Source organism: Muntiacus reevesi, chromosome 21, assembly GCF_963930625.1.
Source record: "Muntiacus reevesi chromosome 21, mMunRee1.1, whole genome shotgun sequence".
In the NCBI taxonomy this organism is placed as follows: Eukaryota; Metazoa; Chordata; class Mammalia; order Artiodactyla; family Cervidae; genus Muntiacus; species Muntiacus reevesi.
Window position 1 is genome coordinate 20,932,515 of NC_089269.1, and position 26,081 is coordinate 20,958,595.

The 26,081-nt window shown below is 36.0% G+C and overlaps 1 protein-coding gene across 2 annotated transcripts in view; it reads right to left on the reverse strand.

Annotated features, from left to right (window-relative positions):
* Positions 1-26,081, reverse strand: part of CADM2 (cell adhesion molecule 2) — a 368,057-nt gene that overhangs the window by 169,268 nt on the left and 172,708 nt on the right. Inside the window, exons 3-4 of one of the 2 annotated variants that reach the window (XM_065913660.1) lie at positions 9,195-9,347; positions 6,684-6,821 (exon numbers count right to left, since the gene is read on the reverse strand). In XM_065913660.1, coding sequence (XP_065769732.1) covers positions 6,684-6,821; positions 9,195-9,347 — 291 coding nt within the window. Of the gene's footprint in view, positions 1-6,683; positions 6,822-9,194; positions 9,348-26,081 lie in introns of those variants that run through there. The other variant, XM_065913661.1, reaches the window with a different exon arrangement.

Consider the following 26,081-nt stretch of genomic DNA (forward strand, 5'->3'; position numbering starts at 1 on the left):
TGTGATGCAGAGACAAAGGGTGATTATTTAAAAAGGCTAAAACTAAAAATATCCTTTATTAGGAGATGGTAGACCTTTGTGTTGTAAAAATTCCCTTCTTAATAATAAATCACCTAACTCCAAAAGCCTACTAATCTTAACTTTTAGATTTTATATAGTTATTTCAACCTCAAATTATAAACATATCATCATTTATTTCTGAAGTAATTTCTGCTAGTGCCTTATTTCCACATATTCACTAACAAAGTCACTCAGGCCCCCACATTTTGTTGTCTCTGATCCTTGTTTTTGCTCCATCTCCCAGATTCATTCACCAAGTTCACCTGAAATTTGTCTTCTCTCTTAAATCCATCCATTTAAAAAATTTCATCTCATCCATTACTCTAGGGCCATATTAGTTCATTCTTCAAATGTCCCTTAAATATTCTTCTAGCCTTCAGCTTTCTTCCCAGACTCAAGTACTGGGTCTTAGAATCAGAATATTCAAGCTCAGTCTTTGTCAGATATACGACTATGAGAAATCATTCTGCCTTTCTAGATATCAGCTTCCTGTTATTGATGCATAATAAATCATGACAAGTTTAGTGTCATAAAACAGTATTATTATCTCACAATATCTATGGATGATGAATCCAGATAACACTTAACGTGATCCTCTTCTCAGCGTCACCAGGTTGAAATCATGGTTCTGGCTGAGGCTGTGATTCCCATCTAAGTTTCAAATCCTCTACAAACTTACTGATTGTTGGCAAATTTACTTCCTTGATGCTGTATGTCCAAGGTCTCCATTTTCTCACTATCTGTCATTCAGAAACAACTTTCAGCTCCCAGAGGTCACCACAGTTCTTTGTCACATGGCCCCTACAGTCAGTTCACACATAACTCTTTGTGGTCTTCTAGGCCGGGTGTTCTTGCCTGGAGAATCCCAGGGATGGCAGAGCCTGGTGGGCTGCCGTCTATGGGGTCGCACAGTCGGACATGACTGAAGCGACTTAGCAGCAGCAGCAGCAGGCCGGGAGGAGAATGTCTGATTCTTCCTTCTTTTATAAAGGCCTTAACTCATTATGTTGGACTTCCCTTGATAATCTCCCTTTGATGAACTCAAAAAGGACCCATAACTGTGTCTGCAAAATCCCTTTTGCCATGTAAGGTGACATGATCAAGGCAGTGATATCGCATGTCTTCACAAGTTCTTTCTACACTCCAAGGGAAAAGATGATACAAAAATGTGGGTCACTGAGGGTCTCATAGAATTCTGCTTAACACATTCATGTAAAAGTTAGTTGGCTGGAAAGAAAATCTTAAGATTTTATGATGACAACTGCTCAAATTACAACTTCCTAAACTTATACATGAAATGGAAAGCTTATATAAGTTCTCAGGATGCTGACAGATTTAGGAAAGCAATACACATTTTTTTCCCCTATACTAAATGGCAAATATTCAGATTTCAAAGCTGCACAGAAGATTAAAAGCTAGAGTGAAACTCCCTGCAGTTTTGAATATGGAGCTGCCCAGAGGCACCAAAGGATTTCTGAGTCAGACTTATGGGGGGAAAACAGTTAGAAGAAAATTATGCTTGCTCATTCCACTGTTCAAAGCATATGGCAAAAAATGTCTCATCACTGCCTACAGAATAAACTTCAAACTCCTTACTCTGAAATAAAATATCCATGATTTAATTGTTCCATATCTTCCCATTTATCTCTCATGTCTGTATCACACAGAAAGCCTCAGTCCCTTCAAACAATCAGATTCTTTTTACTCTCCATAAAGACACTGTTCCTTTCTTTAGAATGCTCTACCACCTACTTTAACCAAACACCATATGGTGAATTCCATTCATTCCTTAAGATCCACTTATTTATTTAACAGACATTTATTAAGTACCAATATTCATCAAGGAACACTTGTCTTTACCTCTACCACAAAGTAGGGCTTGTATCTGCTTCTTGTTTTGTACAAAAAAACTAGTCAGTTCATAATTCTATTACTGTACTTGTTAGATTTTATGTTTACATGTCCATCACCCCAAATGAATACCTTAAAGAAGTAATTCTGTTTTGTTTATATTTCTAGAACTAATTCAGGGATTGTTACAGCTCATCAATCATGGTTTGCTCAAGGTAGTAATAATAATGATAGCAATAATAACAATAATATCTAAACAATATGCAGTGATTCCTTATACTATGAAAATACTTTATACATATCATTGTTCTTCAGTCACTAAGTCATGTCTGTGACCCTCTGGACTGCAGCATACCAGGTCTCTCTGTGTCTTCACAGAGTTCACTCAAATTCATGCCCATTGAGTTGGTGATGCCATCCAACCATCTCACCCTCTGTTGCCCCCTTGTCCTCCTGCCTTCAGTCTTTCCCAGCATTAAGGTCTTTTCCAATGAGTTGGCTCTTTGCCTCAGATGGCCAAAGTGTTAGAGCTTCAGCTTCAACATTAGTCCTTCCAATGAATATTCAAAGTTAATTTCCTTTAGTATTGATTTCCTTTAGGTTTGATATCCTTGCTGTCCTCCCTTGGAGCGGGAGAGTCCCTTCTCTCAAAAGTCTTCTCCAGTAGCATCATTTGAAAGCATCAATTCTTTGGCATTCAGCCTCTTTTATGGTCCAATTCTCAAATCCATACATGACTACTGGAAAAACCATAGCTTATATGGAGCTTTGTTGGCAAAGTGATGTCTCTGATTTTTAATACACTGTCAAGTCTTGTCACACAAGTTGGTTTGTACAAAATCCCTACAATAGCATTTTGAGGCAAGTTTTATAATCCTCATTTACTGGCTGAGAATCTAAAGTTCAAAGACAGAGGCAAGACTTCTATATGTTACTGATACTTCTCAACATTATGTTCTTTATGGCAATGTGGCCCCCAAATGGGAGCATCATCATCACTCACAAATTCAACACATTGTTTAACATATATATTCTTGGGTTCCAACCCAGATCGAGTCAATCAGAAAAACTGGGGTCAGACCCCTATAACCTGAGATTTAACAGGCCCTGGTGGTGATGATGGTACCTACTAAAGTTTGAGGACCGAGGCTCTATAATCTAATATAGAAATACCCTGGCCAAGAAAATGTGATCAGGTAAGAGTGTGAAACAACTTTCCTCTAGAAACTTGGTAATTGAATTCATATGATAGAGAATAATGGCAAAACAATGTATAGAAGAATGACTCCTTCTGAAATCAGAAGTCACTTTTAATGCTCATTACTCTATTAAATAGAGTTTGAAATTTAACACATAGTCAATATGTTGAACTTGTCAATGCTTAGTTAAAACATATGGAAAATAATCCTTTCCCCCACAATATAACTACTTTGGGATTTATTGTACATGATGTCACACATTCCTATTTATAGGAAAATATTCCTCATATCTGGTTTTATCATACCAATGGCATCTTAAACATCTCCAGGTCAAGTTCTTGTTTTCTTTAGTTGTATATTCACTCATGTGCCATAATTCTAGTTGGGATATATTTTAACAATTTTTTATTAAATTGAATTTAGCTAGGTTTGATTAACCTCTCTATTCCCATTCTTTACACTAGGGAGTGTCTTTATAAAATGTTTCAAGTGATATTGTAGTAAAAACTGCTATATGGTAATAGGAAGTCAAATTCTGATTTCTGAAAAGACAAGAGTGCAAGATAAGGATGGAACACTCCTCTTAGGGAGACATGTCTGCTGAGGGATTTTAGAGTATATTTCCACTCCCCAGGTAGAGAGCAAGCAATAATAATGAATGTGCACTCTGTATTGAGTACTGCATACAGCATAATTTGCATATACTCCCATTAAAACAGCCTAGAGGACTCAGGAAGTTCACTGTATCATCGTGTAGACAAATTATTTAAGCATGCAAAAGAAGAGTCATAAACAAATAAAAAGCTATATAAACAAATGCAAGTATAGGAACAACAAATGCTCTGTTAATGGCCATGCACTGGTGAGAATAGGAAAAAGAAAGCTTCAGTACTTTTGAACCAAGCATAGAGCCTATGCTGATTCTGTATACTGTTTTGTCTTGATTTTCATTCTAGTCTTGATTCAGATGATTTTGGACTATGGTGCTTATAAGATCAAAATTTCATGTTTTTGTATATAAACAAAAGTTCTCTCTCTACTTAGTCTATGAGCAAATCCATTATTCAGAGCCGATGCCAAATTTGTTAAAAATTAAGATATTTTATAAAAATATTTTTATGAAAACACCATGAATTTCTCATAAGACTACAATGTTAAAAAAACAATCAATCAATATTAATGATTAGTATGTCAGTCTCTGATTTCCCTGAGGATATATTTATCTAAAACACCAAAACGGTAAGAAATTAGGAGAAGCTGACTAATTTACTAACTAACTTAATGTCAGGATTCAGAAAAGGATGCATGTAGGTAATAATTTAACTGAAGGAAAGTATTTAAGAAGAACATTCTAGCATAAACTGAGTCTTTCACATAGAAAAATATCTGATTTGTAAGAATTCACTGCCTGGAGCTTTCTTATAGGCCAAAGAAATCGGATTTTATACTTATCCTCCAGGTTAGGGCTTTCAATTAGAAATGCTTATACAGAAAAAGTGGCTGGATTAGAGCCTTGTCATACTAAGATAATTCTGGAAGCAGTGTAGAGGGTTCATTTAGAAAAGCTTTATTCAAGACCAGACATTTAACACACATACATAAACAAATATACCCTAAGGGTAGAATTAGAATGAATGGTCCTGAGCCCTGGCAGACTATAAGAGCAAGTTTAATTTAGCAAAGTGATGTATCTGACTTGTGAATTGGGTACTTGTATTTCTCTAAATTTAGTCCAATAAAATGTATTTACTAAAAGTTTTAAAGCAAAGACAGTGATTATGGATAAATTATATATAGTTCCTTGTTTGGGGGGAAAAAATATATATCTATATACAGAGAGAAAGAGTAACTAAAATAGAAAAGAGGCAAGAATTATGGAAAAACCTGAATAAACTTTTTGGCCAACCCAATAATTATAGACAATTCTATCTGTTAGACCTCCCTGTCCAAGTAAGATACATGAATTACAAGTTAAAATAATCAGAATGGTTTGCATATACCTATATCTTAGAAGGAACTGTGATGTTGGAGAAGACTTTTGAGAGTCCCTTGGACTGTAAGGGGATCAAACCAGTCCATCCTAAAGGAAATCAGTCCTGAATAATCATTGAAAGGCCTGATGCTGAAGCTGAAGTTCCAATATTTTGGCCACCTGATGGGAAGAAGTGACTCATAGGAAAAGACCCTGATGCTGGGAAAGATTGAAGGCAGGAGGAGAAGGGGACTGCAGAGCATAAGCTGGTTGGGTGACATCACTGATTCAATGGACATGAGTTTGAGCAAGCTCTGGGAGTTGGTTGACAGGGAAGCCTGGTGTGCTGCAGTCCATGGAGTCACAAAGAGTCTGACATGACTGAGGCTGAATTGAACTGAGAAGGTTACCCTGAGAATAATACATATTGCTATATAAATAGGAAACATTTTCAACAAGCATAATAGATGATTTTATGAAAGTGAAAGTCACTCAGTCATGTCCAACTATTTGCGACTCTATGGACTATACAGTTCATGGAATTCTCAAGCCAGAATACTGGAGAGGGTAGCCTTTCCCTTTCCCAGGGCATCTTCCCAACCCAGGGAAAAAACCCAGGTCTCCTGCATTGCAGGTGGATTCTTTACCAGTGAACCACAAGAGAAGCCCAAGAATACTGGAGTGGATAGCCTATCCCATCTCCAGTGGATCTTCCCGGCCCAGGAATCCAACTGGGGTCTCCAGCATTGCAGGCGGATTCTTTACCAAATGAGCTATCAGGGAAGCCCAGATGATTTTTACACTTGGGTTTAAAAGGAAACTCCAGGAGTTGGTGATGGACAGGAAAGCCTGGCATCCATGGGGTTGCAGAGTCGGAAATGACCAAGTGACTGAACTGAACTGATACTTGGGTTTTAACAGACATATGATATAGGTCCAAGATATCTGCATGTGGGGTAAAAAAGAAAAATCAGTACTAACCTTAATAGCCATCTCCTCTCTAAACTTATTCCACCTTAAAAGAGTGTGTGCATGTGTGTGCGTATGTGTTTAAGGGCATGAAGGAGCAGAACTATGGTTAACAGTTACATTTCTATGCATTTTTACTGAGACAGGTACATTTTTTGACCTCTGTGAGAACTACTGAAAAACAAATTTATTAATGTTTAGCTAGTTTTATTCTCAGAAATTTATATTTTCAGAACCAACAAGTTGAAGAAATAATTCATGGAATTTCTCTGTCTATAATCTAAATACTATAGATGAGTTCTAAAATGGCCATATCTAACAAATACTTAGCCCTTACTATTGTCAAGCACAGACCTATGTGGCTTTTGTATATTAACTCATTTATTTCTCCAACTTTCCCACTAGATATATATCATTCTAAAACTGTTTTACATGAGAGAAAAATGGAGCACACAGAAATGGTGTTCACATACCTTGTAAAATTACCCAATTTAAGGTAAATCTGGTTCAAATTACAGTTAATCAGAAACTGACTGCATTTGAAAAAGGAAATGTAAAACTCTGTGGATCTAACACTTCATGACAGTTTCAACACATTAATATGGATTAGGAGACTTTCCCCCCATCCTTACCTTTAATCTCTTTGTCGTTTTTGAACCATCTTATATCAGCTGCAGGTTTACTACCAGATGTTTTACAAGTCAACTGCATCAAGTCTCCCTCCATAACTGGGGATGAAAATCCACTAATTTGAGGTTTGTCAGGAACACCTGAAATGTAGGCAAATGGATGAAATGAACATTAATCTCCAAGATTGATTTGTTTTCATGACTATTACTTTTGCAAACAAGCCAAACTGGGTGTTCAACAATAACTTCAGTCAAGAAAAATAAAATAAAATATAATAATAAAAAACTGCTATACAATAAAAGTTACTTAAAAATATATATATATAATATGTATTATATATATATATATAAACACACATACTGGAGAAAGAAATGGCAACCCACTCCAATACTGTTACCTGGAGAATCCCATGAAGGAGGAGCCTGGTGGGCTACAGTCCATGGGGTCATAGAAGAGTCGGACACGACTTAGTGACTCAACAACAACAACATATATACATACAAACACATATGTATGTGTCTGTGTAAATATGCATATGTGTGTATATTATCCAGAAAGCATTTAAAATGCATTTAATTCCAAGTAGTTTTTTTAAATTAAATTTTGCCAGCAAAAATCCTCTTTGTAAATCACAAAAACAACCATTCAATGTATCTTAAGATTTCCCACTGTATGTGTTTAAGAAGGTAGATTGCTTGCATCAGGAAAAACAAAAAAAAAAATCTGCAAACCTTATTTCTTCATTCTTTAGCAAACTGTGATTTAACCACAATAGCATCTTTCATTCCTGACTTCATAATTCTTAGAGCTTAAAAGATATTGTTTTTCTCTGTGTACACTTTTTTAGAAAATGCATTTTGTAATAAGGGATTCATCAATAATTGCAACTATACTTATTTTTCTTATTCTTTTGAGGGAAAGAATGTCTCTTGATGTCATTTGTATTAGAAATACAATTATAGTTTTGTGGAACAGGATATGTATTATTTTTAATGCTAGTTAATGCTAGCCACTTATTACCTTTTCTAGTCCAAATCATCCAGTGAATAAACAGAAAGCTAATATGCAGAGATAGACATGGATGACTTAAATAATAGAATGTTACACATTTTGGAGGCAATAATATTCTGCTGTCATGATAGAGATTTATTAAAATTTCTTCTAAAAGTGTTCAATAAAAAAAAGCAGGCTGGAAGCTTCTTTATTGTACTATTTAATTCAGTTTGAAAAGAATAAAATGTAAGAATGTTGGAAGTCACCAATAAAAGAAATGCAAACTAAAAGAACAACAAGAACAATAAAGATAAATGGCAAATTGACATATTTCATTAGCTGGCTAGCTTTATTTACTTATTTATTTTCTGTTCACCTTCATACTGCTTTAAAAAAAATTACATCACATCACCATTTAATAAACTGAAAGTAGGCAATTGCCTCTTTCTTGGGGTCTCAAGTTGGCTCTCTACAGAACAATGCATTAACCTTAGGCATCTGCTATCCTGAAATACTCCATTTAGTGGATATATTTTGTCCTTAGTGGCAAACTTGTGAAGAGTTTTATACAATAATCCCAGTGGGATTTGCAAAGAAACATATTTCATATCCTTTGCATAAAACAAATTCACTAGCTGGATTAACTTTAATATTCTAAACAAACAAACAAACAAAAAACCCAGCGTGCATTAGTTACTTTAAATACAGTGTTATGCTTTTATCTATCAAAAAAAAAGCAAGGCAAACTGAGGCAAAAAAAAAAAAAAATCAATCTTTAAATTCCTCTAACTTGTTCAGTACACAGGTGTGTTTCAATGAACTGCAGCAATTTCAGCTGATTGGGCCACTGACGTCTGTGGAATCACAGAGCTCTGAGCTACAACTTTATTTCCCCAGAAACGCTATGAATATATTGCTTTCTGATGTCACCATAACCTTTGGAAAAATAGCCAAATACTTAAGAGAATAAAAACACAGAACTTGCAAACTGCATACACAAGCAACATAATGTATTTCATTCAGCAATCTAGAAAAGTACAAAGTTAAAAGGCAAGAAGACAAATAGAAATGTCAGGATCATTTAAATGCACTTAGATACACAAAGGGGTCATATTTGGAAGTCAAAAGATATTAGGGGGAGTCCATCAGGTGACTGATGATAAGATTGAGGAGTACTCATAGACACATTGACTTCATTATGCTCATTATTCTATCGCTTTATAAAAGGAGCACCATACATACACTAAAGATCTGATTTGACACAAAGGAACTTAGCTGAAAAATCAAAAAACCTGTTATCTATCGCTGGCTAAGAAACAAAATGGCTGTGTGCTCTTAGGAAGTCCTACAGACCTTCACACCTCTTTGTACCTATTTGCGAAATGGAGGAAATGACTGTGTGAGTTTTTTAAAAGCCTTTTGATAATCCTCAAAGTGGAGATTTGTTATTGAATCATGTTGCTATATCTGTACACATCTCTCTGGCTTGTGATCACATAGCGTAAGTCTCTTGCACTTACCCAGGACAGTGAGATAGGCCTTGGAAGTTTTGACAGGCATTGTAAATAAAGAACAGGTGTACTGTCCTTCATCAGACAGAGAGACATCACTGACGCTGATACTCAGTTCATGCCAGGAAGCCCGAACCAGCTCGATTCTATTGTCTCTTAAGGCTGGAAAAAAGAAAATATTGAAAATGTGAATTACAACAGTAGACAAAGTCAGTCCTGTAAGACCACATACTTTTAGCACAATATATAGCAAACATGGACTATACAGTCCATGGAATTCTCCAGGCCAGAATACTGGAGAGGGTAGCCTTTCCCTTCTCCAAGGGATCTTCCCAACCTAGGGCTTGACCCCAGTCCCCCACACTGCAGGCAGATTCTTTACCAGCTGAGCCACAAGGGAAACCCAAGAATACTGGGGTGGGTAGCCTATCTCTTCTCCAGCAAATCTTCCTGACCCAGCAATCGAACTGGGGTCTCCTGCATTCAGGCAGATTCTTTACCAACTGAGCTATCAGAGAAGACTTCCTGGCCATAATTGTGTCTAAATATTGTTTCCTGAAACATTTTAAAGTAATGTTTACATATACTGAATTTTTAAATCAGATTTTTTTTTACAAAGTAGAATTGTGTTCCTTAATGTTCTCAGAAACAACTTTTTAATTAAATGATTGGATCTAGTATATATAATGCTTTGGATGATGTAGATATTGATGGTGATAAAAATGGCTTTCCTTCACAAAGTCTTTCATGAGTTGCCAGTACCAAGAAAAGCTATAAACAAAATCATTAACTTCTGTGCACAGACAAAATTGGGAAAACTATGCTCATTTCCTTCTAGGAAACCAGCAATGAACCTAAGCATATTGAAAGTTTCTCTGCAGTAGAGACACCTGTCAAACTATTTTTTAATCCAGAGCTTACTTTCAGCTGAAAAGGACCCAGAAAGTTGTTGTGGTTCTTTAGTTGCTAAGTTGCATGACGTTTGGTGAACCCATTGACTGCTGCCTGCCAGGCTCCTTTGTCCATGGGATTTCCCAGGCAAGAATACAGGAGTGGATTGCCATTTTCTTCTGCAAGGGATCTTTTGGACCCAGGGATCGAACCCATGTCTCCTGAATTGGCAGGTGGATTCTTTATCACTGAGACACTAGGGAAGCCCACCCAGAGGGTACCTGATATTTTTTTTGCTCTGATTGGTTTCTGCCTCTGCTGTAGTATTTGTTTTGTTGCTGTTGTTAGTCACTCAATTGTGTCTGGCTCTTTGAGACCCATGGACTGTAGCCCACCAGACTCCTACATCCCTTGGATTTTCCAGGTAAGAATACTGGAATAGGTTGCCATTCCCTTCTCCAGGCGATCTTCCCGACCCAGGGATCGAACCCGGGTCTCTCACAATGCAGGCAGACTGTTTACTGTCTGAGCCACCAGGGTTTAAAATATACTTTGTTTTAAGTCACCTTTTCTTACACAGAACACTTGTTTTCACAGAAGATCTCTTAACTTGCTGATTTATGCTCCTTTTAAATCATTTTGGGAAAATCATTAAAAAGTTTAAATATCATTCTATTTTCCTCTAAATACAGCTGTAAAATAGGTAACTAGGCAAGAGGTGACTAAAGGAGTAATTTGAAAAGTAGGAAGAGGAAACAGGACTGGTTAGGGATTCTAGGACCCAGTTCAGTTCAGTTCAATCGCTCAGTCGTGAACACTTTGTGACCCCATGAACTGCAGCATGCCAGGCTTCCCTGTCCATCACCAAATCCCAGAGCCTACCCAAACTTATGTCCATTGAGTCAGTGATGCCATGCAATCATCTCATCCTCTGTCCTCCCCTTCTCCTCCTGCTCTCAATCTTTCCCAGAATCAGGGTCTTTTCAAATAAGTCAGCTCTTTGCATCAGGTAGCCAAAGTATTGCAGTTTCAGCTTCAACATCAGTTCTTCCAATGAACACCCAGCACTGATCTCCTTTAAGATGGACTGGTTGGATCTCCTTGCAATCCAAGGGACTCTCAAGAGTCTTCTCCAACACCACAGTTCAAAAACATCAATTCTTCAGCACTCAGCTTTCTTTATAGTCCAACTCTTACATCCATATTGGAAAAACCATAGCCTTGACTAGACGGACATTTGTTGTCAAAGTAATGTCTCTGCTTTTTAATGTGCTATCTAGGTTGGTCATAGCTTTCCTTCCAAGGAGTAAGCATCTTTTAATTTCATGGCTGCAATAACCATCTGCAGTGATTTTGGAGCCCAGAAAAATAAAGTCAGCCACTGTTTTCACTGTTTCCCCATCTATTTGCCATGAAGTGATGGGATGGATTCCACGATCTTAGTTTTCTAAATGTGGAGCTTTGAGCCAACGTTTTCACTCTCCTCTTTCACTTTCATCAAGAGGCTCTTTAGTTCTTCACTTTCTATCATAAGGGTGGTGTCATCTGCATATCGGAAGTTAGTGATATTTCTCCACGCAATCTAGATTCCACCTTGTGCTTCATCTAGCCTAGTGTTTCTCATGATGTACTCTGCATCTAGGTTAAATAAGCAGGGTGACAATATACAGTTTTTTTCCTATTTGGAACCAGTCTGTTGTTCCATGTCCAGTTCTAACTGTTGCTTCCTGACCTGCATACAGGTTTCTCAAGAGGCAGGTCAGGTGGTCTGGTATTCCCACAGAACTTCCCAGTTTATTGTGATCCACACAGTCAAAAGCTTTGGCATAGTCAATAAAGCAGAAATAGATGTTTTTCTGGAACTCTCTTGCTTTTTTGATGATTCAGCGGATGTTGCCAATTTGATCTCTGGTTCCTCTGCCTTTTCTAAAACCAGCTTGAACATCTGGAAGTTCTTGGTTCACGTATTGTTGAAGCCTGACTTGGAGAATTTTGAGCATTACTTTACTAGCATGTGAGATGAGCGCAATTGTGTGGTAGTTTGAACATTCTTTGGCATTGCCTTTCTTTGGAATTGGAATGAAAACTGACCTTTTCCAGTCCTGTGGCCACTGCTAAATTTTCCAAATTTGCTGACATATTGAGTGCAGCGCTTTCACAGCATCATCTTTTAGGATTTGAAATAGCTCAACTGAAATTCCATCACTTCCACTGCTTTGTTCATAGTGTTGCTTCCTAAGGCCCACTTGACTTCACATTCTAGGATGTCTGGCTCTAGGTGAGTGATCACACCATTGTGATTATCTGGGTCATGAAGATCTTTTCTGTACAGTTCTTCTGTGTATTCTTGCCACCTCTTCTTAATATTTTCTGCTTCTGTCAGGTCCATACCATTTCTGTCCTTTATTGAGCCTGTCTTTACATGAAATGTTCCCTTGGTATCTCTAATTTTCTTGAAGAGATCTCTGGTCTTTCCCATTCTATTGTTTCCCTCTATTGCTTTGTATTGATAGCTGAGGAAGGTTTTCTTTTCTCTCCTTGCCATTCTTTGGAACTCTTAATTCAAGTGGATATATCTTTACTTTTCTCCTTTGCTTTTCACTTATCTTCTTTTCACAGCTATTTGTAAGGCCTCCTCAGACAGCCATTTTGCTTTTTTGTATTTCTTTTTCTTGCGGATGGCCTTGATCCCTGTCTCCTGTACAATGTCATGAACTTCTGTCCAGTCGTTCATCAGGCATTCTGTCTATCAGATCTAGTCCCTTAAATCTATTTCTGACTTCTACAGTATAGTCATAAGGGATTTGATTTAGGTCATAACTGAATGGTTTAGTGGTTCACCCCAGCCTTTCTTCAATTTAAGTATGAATTTGGCAATAAGGAGTTCATGATCTGAGCCATAGTCAGCTCCTGGTCTTGATTTTGCTGACTATATAGCGCTTCTCCATCTTCGGCTGCGAAAAATATAATCAATCTGATTTCGGTGTTGACCATCTGGTGATGTCTATGTAGAGTCTTCTCCTATGTTGTTGGAAGAGGGTGTTTACTATGACTGGTGCATTCTCTTGGCAAAACTCTATTAGCCTTTGCCCTGCTTCATTCCGTACTCCAAGGCCAAATTTGCCTGTTACTCCAGGTGTTTCTTGACTTCCTACTCTTGCATTCCAGTCCCCTGTAATATATATAACTAGGACCCAAGGAACAATACATACAGGGCCTCTCCAACTAGCTGTGAAAGGCAATTGAGACTTGGCTTCTCCTAACGGATATCTAGCAAAAAAGGTGGCCTAGGTGGACTCGCTTTTATCTCAGGTCGAACGGGATTCCCACCAAGAACTTTGGGAGAGAGGAGGCCGCCTCCAAGGGGAATCGAGCGGAAGTACCGCTGCCATGGAAAGCAGTCTCTTTCTCCATTGGGCTGGCCACCAGGGATGCCCTTCCCTTTCCTACTGAGAGACAGCAGTCAATTGGACAGCCCAGGCAGTGGATAATTCTATAACATTTCTAAAGCAATTACCCAGCCCTTGAAGGGATCTTTGACAAGACTGGTACAACTACCAGTAAAAACAACTCCCAGGTCAGCTCAAACTGAGCAAAAAGCACCACAAAGTCTCTGAAAACTAAATTGTCAGTGGTACCGTAGCCCACAAATATAAGCTAGGATCTGTGTGATGAACCTATATAGAAGAGAAGATGTAAATAGTATCCAGATTCTCCTAACATAATAGCCAAACTGTCCAACACCTGATTAAAAAAAAAGAAAAATTACTGGTTACACCAAATACTAGGAAAATCAAATCTTTAATGAGTACAAATAAGCAACAGATGCTAACACTGAGTTGAAATGGATGTTAAAATTATCTGACAAAAAGAATTTAAAGAAGTCATCATAAATTTATTTTAGCAGGCAATTGCTAATTATCTTGTAACAACACAAAATAGAAAATCTCAGCAAAGTAAGGAAGTATTTAAAAAAGAACTAAAAGGAAATTATAGAAGTCAAACATACAGTAATCAAAATCAAAACTCACTGGCTTGGATTAACAGTACAATGGTAACAACAGAGAATATAATCAGTGAACTTAAGGACAGAGAAACATAATTCACCTGATCCAAACAAGAGAGAGAAAACTGGTTGGAAAACAAACAAATAACAAAATCTTAGAAATCTAAGGGGAAATGGCATAGTATCCAACATTGTTACTATATGAGTTGCAAAAGATGAGAAAGAGGGTGGGGCTGAAAGAATTTAAGAAATAATGGTCAAAAACTTCACAACTTAGGCAAAAGAAAAAAAAATCAAGAGGAAGAATAAATTCAAATAGGATAAACCAAAAGCCCATATCAAGATATAGCTAAATTAAAATTCTGAAATCCAAAGAAAATGAATAAAACCTTAAGAGTAGACACAGGGAAAGACATATAATCTATAAGAACCAATTCAAATGACAGTATGTTAATGTTTCTCTTGAAATTATGGAGGTCGGAGGCAGTGGCACATTTTTTAAGTGCTGAAAGAAAATATCGATAGTAAATTCTTATCCAATGAAACCACCATTCAGGAACCGGGGGGAAATAAATGCATTTTTGGAAGAAGGAAAACTAAAAAGCATGTTCCTCTAGCAGATCTGTCTTAAAGAAAAGTTAAAGTTCTTCAAACAGAAAAGAAAAAAAATTGAAGCATTAAGAAGGAAGAAAGAACAAGTGTCAGAAGAAAAAAAAAAGGTAGATATAAGGTAGACTACTCTTTCTGTAGTTCCCCAATTATATGATAGTTAAGCAAAAATTACACCATCAACTGATGCAGTGTTCGACATGTAAAGATGGGTTAGTCAAAGTAAATAAAAAGTGGTAGGGCAAAGGGATCTAAAGAAGTAATGTTTTCATACTTTATTAGAAGTGGTAAAACTGGTAGACTGTGATAAGTCATATATGTATAACAATTCAATATCTGAAACAACTACTAAGAAAATATACAAAGTGATACATTCAAAAACCCTATAAATAAATTAAGATGAAGTCTATTTATATAGTGTCTTGAAATAACTAAAATTGTAGAGCTGGAGAAATTAATTCTTCCCAAGGGTTAAGGTTAGTAAGAGGTGGGGGGAAGTGGATAATAATTCCTGATTCATTCCTGTCTTTGGATTATGATGAGGACTTTAATATCATGCTACATACAAAGTACTTGAAAACAAATCTGCAATGATATGCTAAAATATTTTGTATTTGGAATCCTGATGAGAAACCAAATATTTTGTCTGAAATGCCTCAACTGATTGAGATTACCAAATCATATAATTTTTTGAGTTGCTTTATAATTGCTATCAGTCTTGACTAAAAACTAGGCTCTGAAAAGTAGAATACCTATATTGTCATGTAAGCTGTTTTGGGGTTACCATATGACTTTAGGTGAAACACTTGTTGTGCACCCCAGTTTGCTGAGTGTTAAGTGGAGATAATAATAATTGAGTGAAAATATAAAGAATATGTCTTAGAGAAATGAATATATGAATATATATTCAAAACCTGGGAACATATTCCCAAAAAGGAAGAAAGTGACCCAATTAGTAAAGATATCTTTTTATCATGTAAATATCCTCGATAATTCATTTGTCAAAAACACAAAAGAGCTGCCTGAGGAGATTTTCATTGGACTGAACATTGTAAACAAGTCCTACATCCACAGCGTTTATCTTTTCAATTTTGTAAATAGGATGCCATCTGCAGTTCACTTTATAATAGCACTTTAAGTATGAAGGAATAAAAGGAAACCTTTTACAGTCCAAAGAGGGATGTCATATAACTCAAAGGATTCCCCGTGAGAAGGATCCTTGTCTTGCTCATCTCAGCACTCTGCACCATCACTATCTGCAGGGAAGGTTTTCAGTGAATGACTATTGAATTGAAATTGAGAGCCAAACTGTCTGTTTATGATAAGAGAAGAGTGAAAAAGAAATGAATTAGGAGGTTCTTTTCGATAAGTCTCCATGGGATCCCTTACCGGAGAAAAGCCCAAAAAAAAAGAAAAAGGGTGTCATGTTTTAGACCCTGTTTAGCATAAAAGATCTAGAAATATGCTACACATTTTTTTAAACAAAATATCATTCATTGAACAATTATTTGAAATACTAAATGAGTGATCCATGAAGTTATTGTCATGTTGCCTTATGGTTTCCAAATGAAAACAAAAGGTAGTAGATGCTTAGAAATAATCCCTACTTTCTACATAGTAAATTCCATACATTGATACTGAACCTGAATAAAGAATTGTAATATTGTTGGTTGAAGTGAATTCAATCTTTAAAAAAATAGAAGTTTGGGAACACAGAATGTTCATGGTTATCCTAATATCTTCTTTAAACAATAAAAACTCAAACATTTCATTGAAAAAAAAAAAATAGTTGAACATTACCTTAGGAATAATTAAGAGAACAAATGAGTGTGTAGAATAAAAGAAAGGTAATGGCTCACACACCATAGAGAATAAAATGAGCCAATGAGCCAAGCAACTACGCTGAGGTCACACCTCATCAGCCGTTAGGTGCCGGCCACCCAATGGTGAGTTGACTTAACAGTTCAAAACCCTGACCTCTGGGGAATCTAATTTTAGCTGCAAATAAGAAGCAGTAACCAATGAGTAAGAATCATTAAATAGGACTTAATGCTGGGTAAAAATTGTTTTCCCAATATGCCATTGGTTCTAAGTGGTTCATCAGTCATGCACGCATATTTGAGATTCATACTAAGTAAAATAAAAATTCCTAAGATGATCATGTGAACAATTTTAGACAAATTTTATATTGATTTCTGACAAAAGTTACTGGCATAGCTAATAAGTTGTTTATTAATTAGTTTTAAATCAAATCAACATAATAACACTAGTACTATTGAACTTGTCTGATGTTCTTCATTTAAGAACCAAATAGAAATTCATGTATACTTGTATTAATAGTGCTCTTTCCTTTAGTGTCATGATATTTATAAAGGTGGTCACATAACTTCTTGCCAGGTGGTCACATTTACAAATATCTTTAAATTGATTCCCAGTGAGTAATAATTTATATCAAACTTTAGGATGTTAAATAATGATAAAAAGCATATTTTATTACATAATCACTTTTAAGAGACTATTAAAATGCAGCAAATAACAACTTCATCGTGTTTGCATTTTTCCTAATTCATCCATCTGACCTAAAACTTTACCAAATCAGGATTATCTCTTTATGATTAAATTTACTTTTATGAATATTTATATTATCTACAGTTTTTTATACATAGCATGATATATATAGATGCCCATTAAGTTTTATTGGATTAAATTAAATATGGGGGTCATCAGTCTTTTGTATGTAATAATGTTCTATAATTATACATATTAACATCAATTTAGAAAATTCCATGCATTGAGTATTATATATTGAATGATTTTTGTTATTATAATTCACTATGTCTTATAGAAAATACTAACAGATAAAGTATACATCAAAATGATGTTTATTAATCTCTTAAAAATCCAGAAGAGTTCCCCAGCATGGCTATTAAAGAGCACACATACTTATTCATAGATTTAGAGAAATAAAGCATAAAATGTCTCATTCTATGTGTAGTTTATACTACCAAATTTGATTCAACTGACAAGTTTTTGTTGAGAATCCATGATATGCCAGACACCATGCTAGGTGTCCTAGGGAAATAAGAGTTTAAAAATAGAATATTTTCCAACCACCTCCTGTCCAGCTGGGAGACACATGGTCCCACATGAACACACTTCAAGTGTCAACTTAGTTACTTAAATTCTCAATATCAAGCATATATTTCCAGGAGCATACCACCCTACACTAGGCTTTACTCAAAGCAATCACTGCATATACTTAGAAAAATTTTTGAACATGTTTACATTCCAATCAGTAATTTCCATTTTGTAGAGTAAGTTTAACATCAATGTGATGAGATTTCAAGAACCATAGACATGTAACTCTTCATTCTCCTTGTTCTCAGCTCAAGTCCTCACCATCCAGGTGTCCCCATTTGATTCCTAGAGGGAGTTTAGATATGTCAGTGCAAGCCAAGTTCTGCCTAGGGAAAGAAATATTAAGAATGTTGTGTATGGCCTTGGATTCAATACCAAGCTTCACTGTTATCTGCTGACTAATAATATATTCCTTCTCATGATTCTGATTTTGTTAAGGCTGTTTGGGCCAGCACTCACCTTTGTGTCCCAACTTCAGCAACAGGCCTGTTCTCTCTGCACATTATCCACTGAGACCTATGCTAACTGCTCACTCTGGCTTTGCCCCTACTGCTTTCGCTAGCTGAATTGGCTTGGGCAATCTGCCAACCCTGTTTTTTTTCAGATGAATTATCTACTGTCCGCAAGGGTAAGAATTGAATGAGTAATTAAGGCTTCAGTGACCAAGCCTTAATACCAAGGCTTTTGGTATGCCAGAAGAGGTTTTTTGTTTGTTTGCTTGCTTTTTAATATTAAATCTGTATCTTAATAAATCCAAAAAGAAAAATGTCAAATAAGCTCTAATAAAGTTTCAAATGGGTCATATATTCAGGGTTTAACTCTTGTCAGACCTCAAAATTAGTGTATTGGCATGTATGATGTCAAAATATGCCTCTAGAAATTGTAAACAGGAAAGACAAAGAAGGAAATTTAGATATTCTTACTCTTATTATGTGTTTTTTTTGGTTAATAGCCACAATGTTTTATTTCTTAAGAGCATAAGCATATCCTGATTACATTCAGTATATGTTACTTGTAATTGTACTCTGGACTGCCAGAAATAAAGGAGTTAAACACACAGATGGAAAAAATCACATGCTAGTGAATTCTTTTCTGTTTTGTTCTTTACAGTCATACAACATAAAACAATCTAAATCAATCTTCTGGAAAATTGGTAAAAACAACCATTGCTCCAGAGCTGATATTTGGTCTACCAAGTTTCAGCTGGGACTAGACTTTTACTGAAACCATAGTAAATGGAGTTTTAGAAAAGAAATGTGAACAGAACCCAAGCAATAAATCTGGAAACTGTATCACTGTTTGAAAGACATTTTCCAAGTGGTAGAATTTCAGTTTTTAAACCACGGCTTTACTTACTTCAAATGTCTAAAAACAAATATTCATTACCCTCTTCTCTATATTTGTAATCTGTTATGATGAAACATTTAAAAAAAGCAAAAATGCTGCCGTACCTAACTAAAATGTACCCTAAATTAATAAACTTGGGTATGGAAAATGTATTCATATGTTTGAGGAATGAATATAAAGTCCATGGCATTTCTACTTTCCATTTCCTTGTCTTTGTAAAGCTTGCCCCTTTTCCTCAGAGTCCTCCTCATGACATATCCTGAGGGAAGCCTTTCTATTTTTTCACTCTATTAAATGCCTAAAGCCCTGAACAGAGACCACATCCTTAATCATCTGTGTGTGTGTGTGTGTGTGTGTGTGTGTGTGTGTGTGTGTGAGAGAGAGAGAGAGACTGTAGCCTGCCAGGCTTACTCTATTCATGGGATTTTCCAGGCAAGAATACTAGAGTGAGTTCCTATTTCCTACTCCAGGGGATCTTCTATACAACTGTATCCCTACCCAATTTTCTCTTTTGTAAGATGACTTTAAAACTGTTAGCCATGTAATGTAAGGCTCTAAATATCAGAAACATGTTTAATTTTCTAGCCTATTTCCCCATCCCTCCTTAAAATGCCTAACAATTTAGAAACACATAAGATTTTGTTCAAATATGGTGAGTAATCCATACCTCTTTACCTAAAGGCATATATTCAATCTGCAAGTCTCCAGATCAGACTTTTCACTCAAGCTCTCTAACATATTGCTTTCTTGATAAAATTTTTCATGCTGTCCACCTCCAGATACATTTACCCCTTCCTTCATGCAAAAGGCAGGAATGTACATGAAGCTTAATAAAAAGTTTGTTGAGCCAATGAGAGAGCAGTGTATGGATGTGAGAGTTGGACCATAAAGAAGGCTGAGCACTGAAAAATTGATGCTTTGAACAGTGGTGTTGGAGAAGACTCTTGAGAGTCCCTTGGACTGGAAGGAGATCAAACCACTCAACTTTAAAGGAAATCATTCCTGAATACTCATTGGAAGGATGATAAAGCTGAAGATTCAATACTCTGACCACCTGATATGAAGAGTTGACTCATTAGAAAAGACCCTGATGCTGGGAAAGATTGAAGGCAAGAGGAGAAGAGGACGACAGAGGAAGAGATGGTATGGCTTCACTGACTCAATGGACATGAGTCCGTGCAAGCTGAGGGAGACAGTGAAGGACAGGGAAGACTGGTGTGCTGCGGTCCATGAGGTTGCAAAGAGTTGGACATGATTGAGCGACTGAACAAACTGAAAGAGTAAAGATGAACATTATAAGGTCCATTATTTATATGCTGATGAATACCTTTTCAGATTATTGCTGAACTTCATGTACATTCCTCATATGTACCCTTTGGTCTTCCCTGATGGCTCATTAGAATAAAACTGGAGCCCATTGTACAGAGTGAAGTAAGCCAGAAAGATAAAGAACATTACAGTATACTAATAGATATATACGGAATTTAGATAGATAGTAGCGATAATGCAAAACAGAAAAAGAGACACAGAAGTACAGAACAGACTTTTGAACTCTGGGGGAGAACGTGAGGGTGGGATGTTTTGAAAGAACAGCATGTATATTATCTATGGTGAAACAGACCACCAGCCCAGGTGGGATGCATGAGTCAAGTGCTCCGGCCTGGTGCTCTGGGAGGACCCTGAGGAGTCGGGTGGAGAGGGAGGTGGGAGGTGGGATCGGGATGGGGAATACGTGTAACTATATGGCTGATTCATGTCAATGTATGACAAAACCCACTGAAATGTTGTGAAGTGATTGGCCTCCAAATAATAAAATAATATTAAAAAAAAAAAAAAAAGAAAAGAAAAGAATACACCTGCCAATGCAGGAGACATGGGTTTGATTCCCAGGTCAGAAGATCCCCTGGAGAAGGAAACAACAATCCCCTGCAGTATTCTTGCCTGAAAAATTTCATAGAGAAAACTTATTGGCTACAGTCAATGGGGCTGCAAAGAGTTGGACACAATTGAACACAGCACAGTGCACAGACTTGATAAAATTTCATTTTGCAAAATTTGACTTAAAAAGAGTTTGAGCTTTTGATTTTTAGTTTTTAAATCTTTAGATTAGTTTTCTCATTTTGTATTGTCAAAATGTCATTAATAGGGATCAAAATTTAAAAAATAGCATGATATTTTACAATTAAAAAATAAACTCATTTTTCTGAGACCACATCCTAAATATATAACTTGACTTAAGTAACTGAAATTTAAAATAGTCTAAGACTGTTGAATTGTCATGCTAAACTCTATAGTAGCCTATGCCTGTAAATCTTCTAAACCTATGGATTCAGACACTGAAAACTTATTCTATGTCTTTAAGATTGTAAGTAGACTTGTCTTGGGCTTCCCTTGTGGCTCAGCTGGTAAAAGAATCTGCCTGCAATGCGAGAGACCTGGGTTCGATCCCTGGGTTGGGAAGATCCCCTGGAGAAGGGAAAGCTACCCACTCCAGTATTCTGGCCTGGAGAATTCTATGGACTGTATAGTCCATGGGGTCACAAAGAGTCGGACACAACTGAGCGACTTTCACTTTCACTAGGCTTATCTTATTCCTACTTTCACAATGTCATATGGCAAGAAGAACTTTGTAAAACCAAAGCAAAAACACATGTCTTCTTTTATATCTCTAGATAACCATCTAGTTATCATTATTCCCACCAATTTTACAGCATGGATTAAATGTTGCAAATCAGTTGCTTACAACATAGGACATTTCTTTAACATGTAACAATAAAAGACTACTCGAGGTCACTGGTGGATTACAATGTACACTCTACAAGCATCAGTAGCATATGCTGACATTGCCATCCTGAGACTATGAATGTCTTCTGGGAGGAAGTGAGCCTGGGGAAGCATGTGTACAAAATTTTAATGGCAGAGGTCTGTGAGCACGCATAGCACACACACACCATTCCACGTGCAGGCCTACAGCCCTGCTTCAAGGGAGACTAGTAAATGAGTCTGGCTGTATGTGTAGGAAGGAGAGATATTAGTGAACAGTCGGTACCTCCTGCCTTGACACTCCTGCTTGACACTATATATGTATATGCATACATACATATATGTATGTATATATGTATACATATATATTTGGCAGTTAAAGTATTCAATATTCTTTCATTTCTGACATCAATTTGAAATAAAATTCTATATATCTTCTTAAATGAACTAATAATACAACTCCACTTCAATTTTGAAAGAAAAATTCTACAAATTCTCTATATGATGATGGAATCATCTAAAATGTGAACACTTTATTTGAAAATTCCAAATAAACTTTTGCTAAGATAACTTCTGGAAAAGAAAATACTCATATACTTCACCCATATATTATCAATATGTACTAATTTCATCTCTTGGCCAATCCTTATAGTACATTTTGATAGAGAATAAAAGTAGTTCTAAATCTATAAACCATATATGATAAACATTTATATATATATATATCTTAGATAAGTATTTTTCAAAATATACACATATATATGTGTGCATATATATATATACATATATATTTCATTCTGGGATCATTCTCACTGAGAAAGTAAACAGTGAATAGACTACGGGGTTACTGGCACCTGAATATGAGATCATATTTATGCTGCTCAAATCACTGAATGTTGGAAGCTACTGAGACGTTGATTTGCGTTTAACATAGAGACTGTCTTTCTATTTATTGAGTTCTTTACAATTGTTACTGAGCAAACTTATGAGATATGAGCTCTGTCAAAAAAGTTGTTTAATTAATGGCTATTGGATCTCCTGCCAGGAAGGTTTAAATGTCTTTCTCTCATTGCATGAGAATATGTCCTAAGTGACTTTTGAAATCTCTTATAATGATTTTAGAAAATCTATTTTTGAAATTTACTTAGGAGTAACAGTTAATGCTTTCAATCATAAACTGAATTCATATATTTATTCAATGGCAAATAAGTTCTGATTTTAGTAACCAGGAATCACTAACTCAATGGTATATTATACTCAATGTATGCTTTTATCTATTAAAAAGCTTCAGTAGATTTTTAATTTGCCTTCAGTGAGTTATATCTTAATTTTATTAATTACTAATAAATTAGCAATTAATTACTAATCTGCATTTTAAAGACATCTGACACTGATTTACACTTTGTGCTCAATAAGTATTGTGATCAGACTGACCTGTATGCTGAAAATATTGTCATTTATAAGTTAATTATTCAACAAAGAACTGCTTAAATAATCAAATATTTTTCAAAATTCCATCTTTAGAAAATTAGTATACATACACTCAAAATGTTTTCTATTTCTCCTAGATGTCAGCACTCATTGCTGCTGCTGCTGCTAAGTCTCTTCCGTCGTGTCCGACTCTGTGCGACCCCATAGACGGCAGCCCACCAGGCTGCCCCGTCCCTGGGATTCTCCAGGCAAGAACACTGGAGTGGGTTGCCATTTCCTTCTCCAATGCATGAAAGTGAAAAGTGAAAGTGAAGTTGCTCAGTCGTGTCCGACTCTTAGCAACCCCATGGACTGTAGCCTACCAGGTTCCTCTGTCCATGGGATATTCTAGGCAAGAGTACTGGAGTGGGGTGCCATTGCCTTCTCCAAGCACTCTTATTAAATAAATACATAAGTAAATATTTTGAGGAGAGCAGCATAAAATTATGAAAGAGTGTACACACATGTCTAGTTGGTTATGGTGAAATCCTAAATGACATAATCCATTTTGGATGAGGTGAAGGCCTTTATCTTTCTATCTGTGTCTATATCCCAATTTATATATTTGTGTATATGTGTGTGTGTATAAAACTGCAATATATAAAATGTATTATATCAGATGATTCCTGTTCCCCAATATCATCTTGCTGGATAAAAATTAGAGGTATTTCATTCTTATTAATAATAGTGTATCACTCTACAATAATTATAATAATAATAATAAATTGAGATAATAATATACCATCGGTCAGATGACATAAGAACATAATATAAGCTCAGTTTATGAAATTCAGACTGAATGCCAAAAAATCACTTTGCTTATGAACAATTTGAAAAAAAAGTCAAATAAATATACACTCACTAGTACTAACATATCATAAAAAAATTCTGCAAATAAGTGCCAAAGTCCAATTTTGTCTTAAGAATTCTCTTCACAACTCAAAATTTAAATAATTTATAAATATATATCAACTATGATTCATTGTTGCTGTTGTCATTGTTGTTCAGTCTAAGTTGTATCCAGGTCTTTGCAACCCAAAGAACGGCAGCACACCAGGCCTCCCTGTCCTTCACCATCTCCCGAATTTGCTCAAACTTACATCCATTGAGTCAGTGATGCCATCCAACCATTTCATCCTCTGTCACCCCCTTCTCCTCTTGCCCTCAATCTTTCCCAGCATCAGGGTCTTTTCCAATGAGTCAACTCTTCGCAAGCCGTAGCCAAAGTATTGGAGCTTCAGTATCAGTCCTTCCAAAGAATATTCAGGGTTGATATCCTTTAGAATTGCCTGGTTTGATCTCCTTGCTGTCCAAAGGACACTCAAGAGTCTTGTCCAGCGTATGATTCAAAAACATCAATTCTTTGGCACTCAGCCTTCTTTATGGTCCACCTCTCACATCCATACATGACTACTGGAAAAACTATAGCCTTGACTATACTGACCTTTGTTGGCAAAGTGATGTCTCTGTTTTTTAATACATTTTTCTAGATATGTCATAGCTTTTCTTCTAAGGAACAAGTGTCTTTTAATTTTGTGGCTGTAGTCACAGTCTGCAGTGATTTTGGAGCCCAAGAAAACCCAATCTGTCACTGTTTCCACTTTTTCCCCATCTATTTGCCATGAAGTGTTGGGACCAGATGCCATGATCTTAGTTTTCTGAAGGTTGAGTGTTCAGTCAGCTTCTTCACTCTCCTCTTTCAACCTCATCAAGAAGTTTCTTAGTTCCTCTTCATTTTCTGCCATCAAAGTGGTTTATCTGCCTATCTGAGGTTGTTGAAATCATAAATTGTGATTTGTTACTAATACCAAGTGCCCAGAAGCTGATATATGTTCAACTAATTTGCAGTATGATAAAGACCATTTATTCATAAGGATTTACTAGAAGACTTGTCCTAAAATTAATACCATACAATTGCACTTAACATATAAAAAATATAGGTAGTTTTATGAAGAATGATTGTTAATAGATAATCATCATAATTTAACAACTACAAAATTCTGATACACATTTTCAAAGGTCTTATACAAACTTATTTCCCTGTCTCCTACAAATAAAGGTCTGTGAATATTTTGTTTGCTTCTGCAAAACAATGTTTCTCTAGGTGCTTGTCACATTGTTTCTTATTTTCCTTGAGAAAATATCTTTCAGTATTTGATATAGCTCACTATTTGCCTGAATTCAGAGAATACAAAAATGATGTGGTATTTGAACTGAACAGTTTCTATAAGCTCTCATTCTTTCCAACAGACTTCAATATATTGGTCTCCTCGTTGACATATGAAATTTATTTTTTACATCCCACCATAAAATGACCATATATGGCCATGTGACACTACTCTCATGAAGCATTTATATCAAAGAGACAAGAAGATTACATGCCATGTTATTACGGAAATGCATACACAAAGGTACATTGGGAATGGGAAACATTTGCCTTCGTTAGAGAAACTAGCCTTTAGTATTTGTCATCTTTCAACTTTACAGGACCCCATACCCTGCAAAAACCTTGCATTGCTATTTGTAAAATAGGAGGAGAAAACGACTCAAAACTATGTTGTGCATATTTCCAATAATCCCAAAGTCTCATCTCCTACAGCCTGAAATTTGGCTTAAATTTTCAGCTTTGCCTTCATTTTGTGGAAAATATTAATGAAATAAATTCTTTGGTA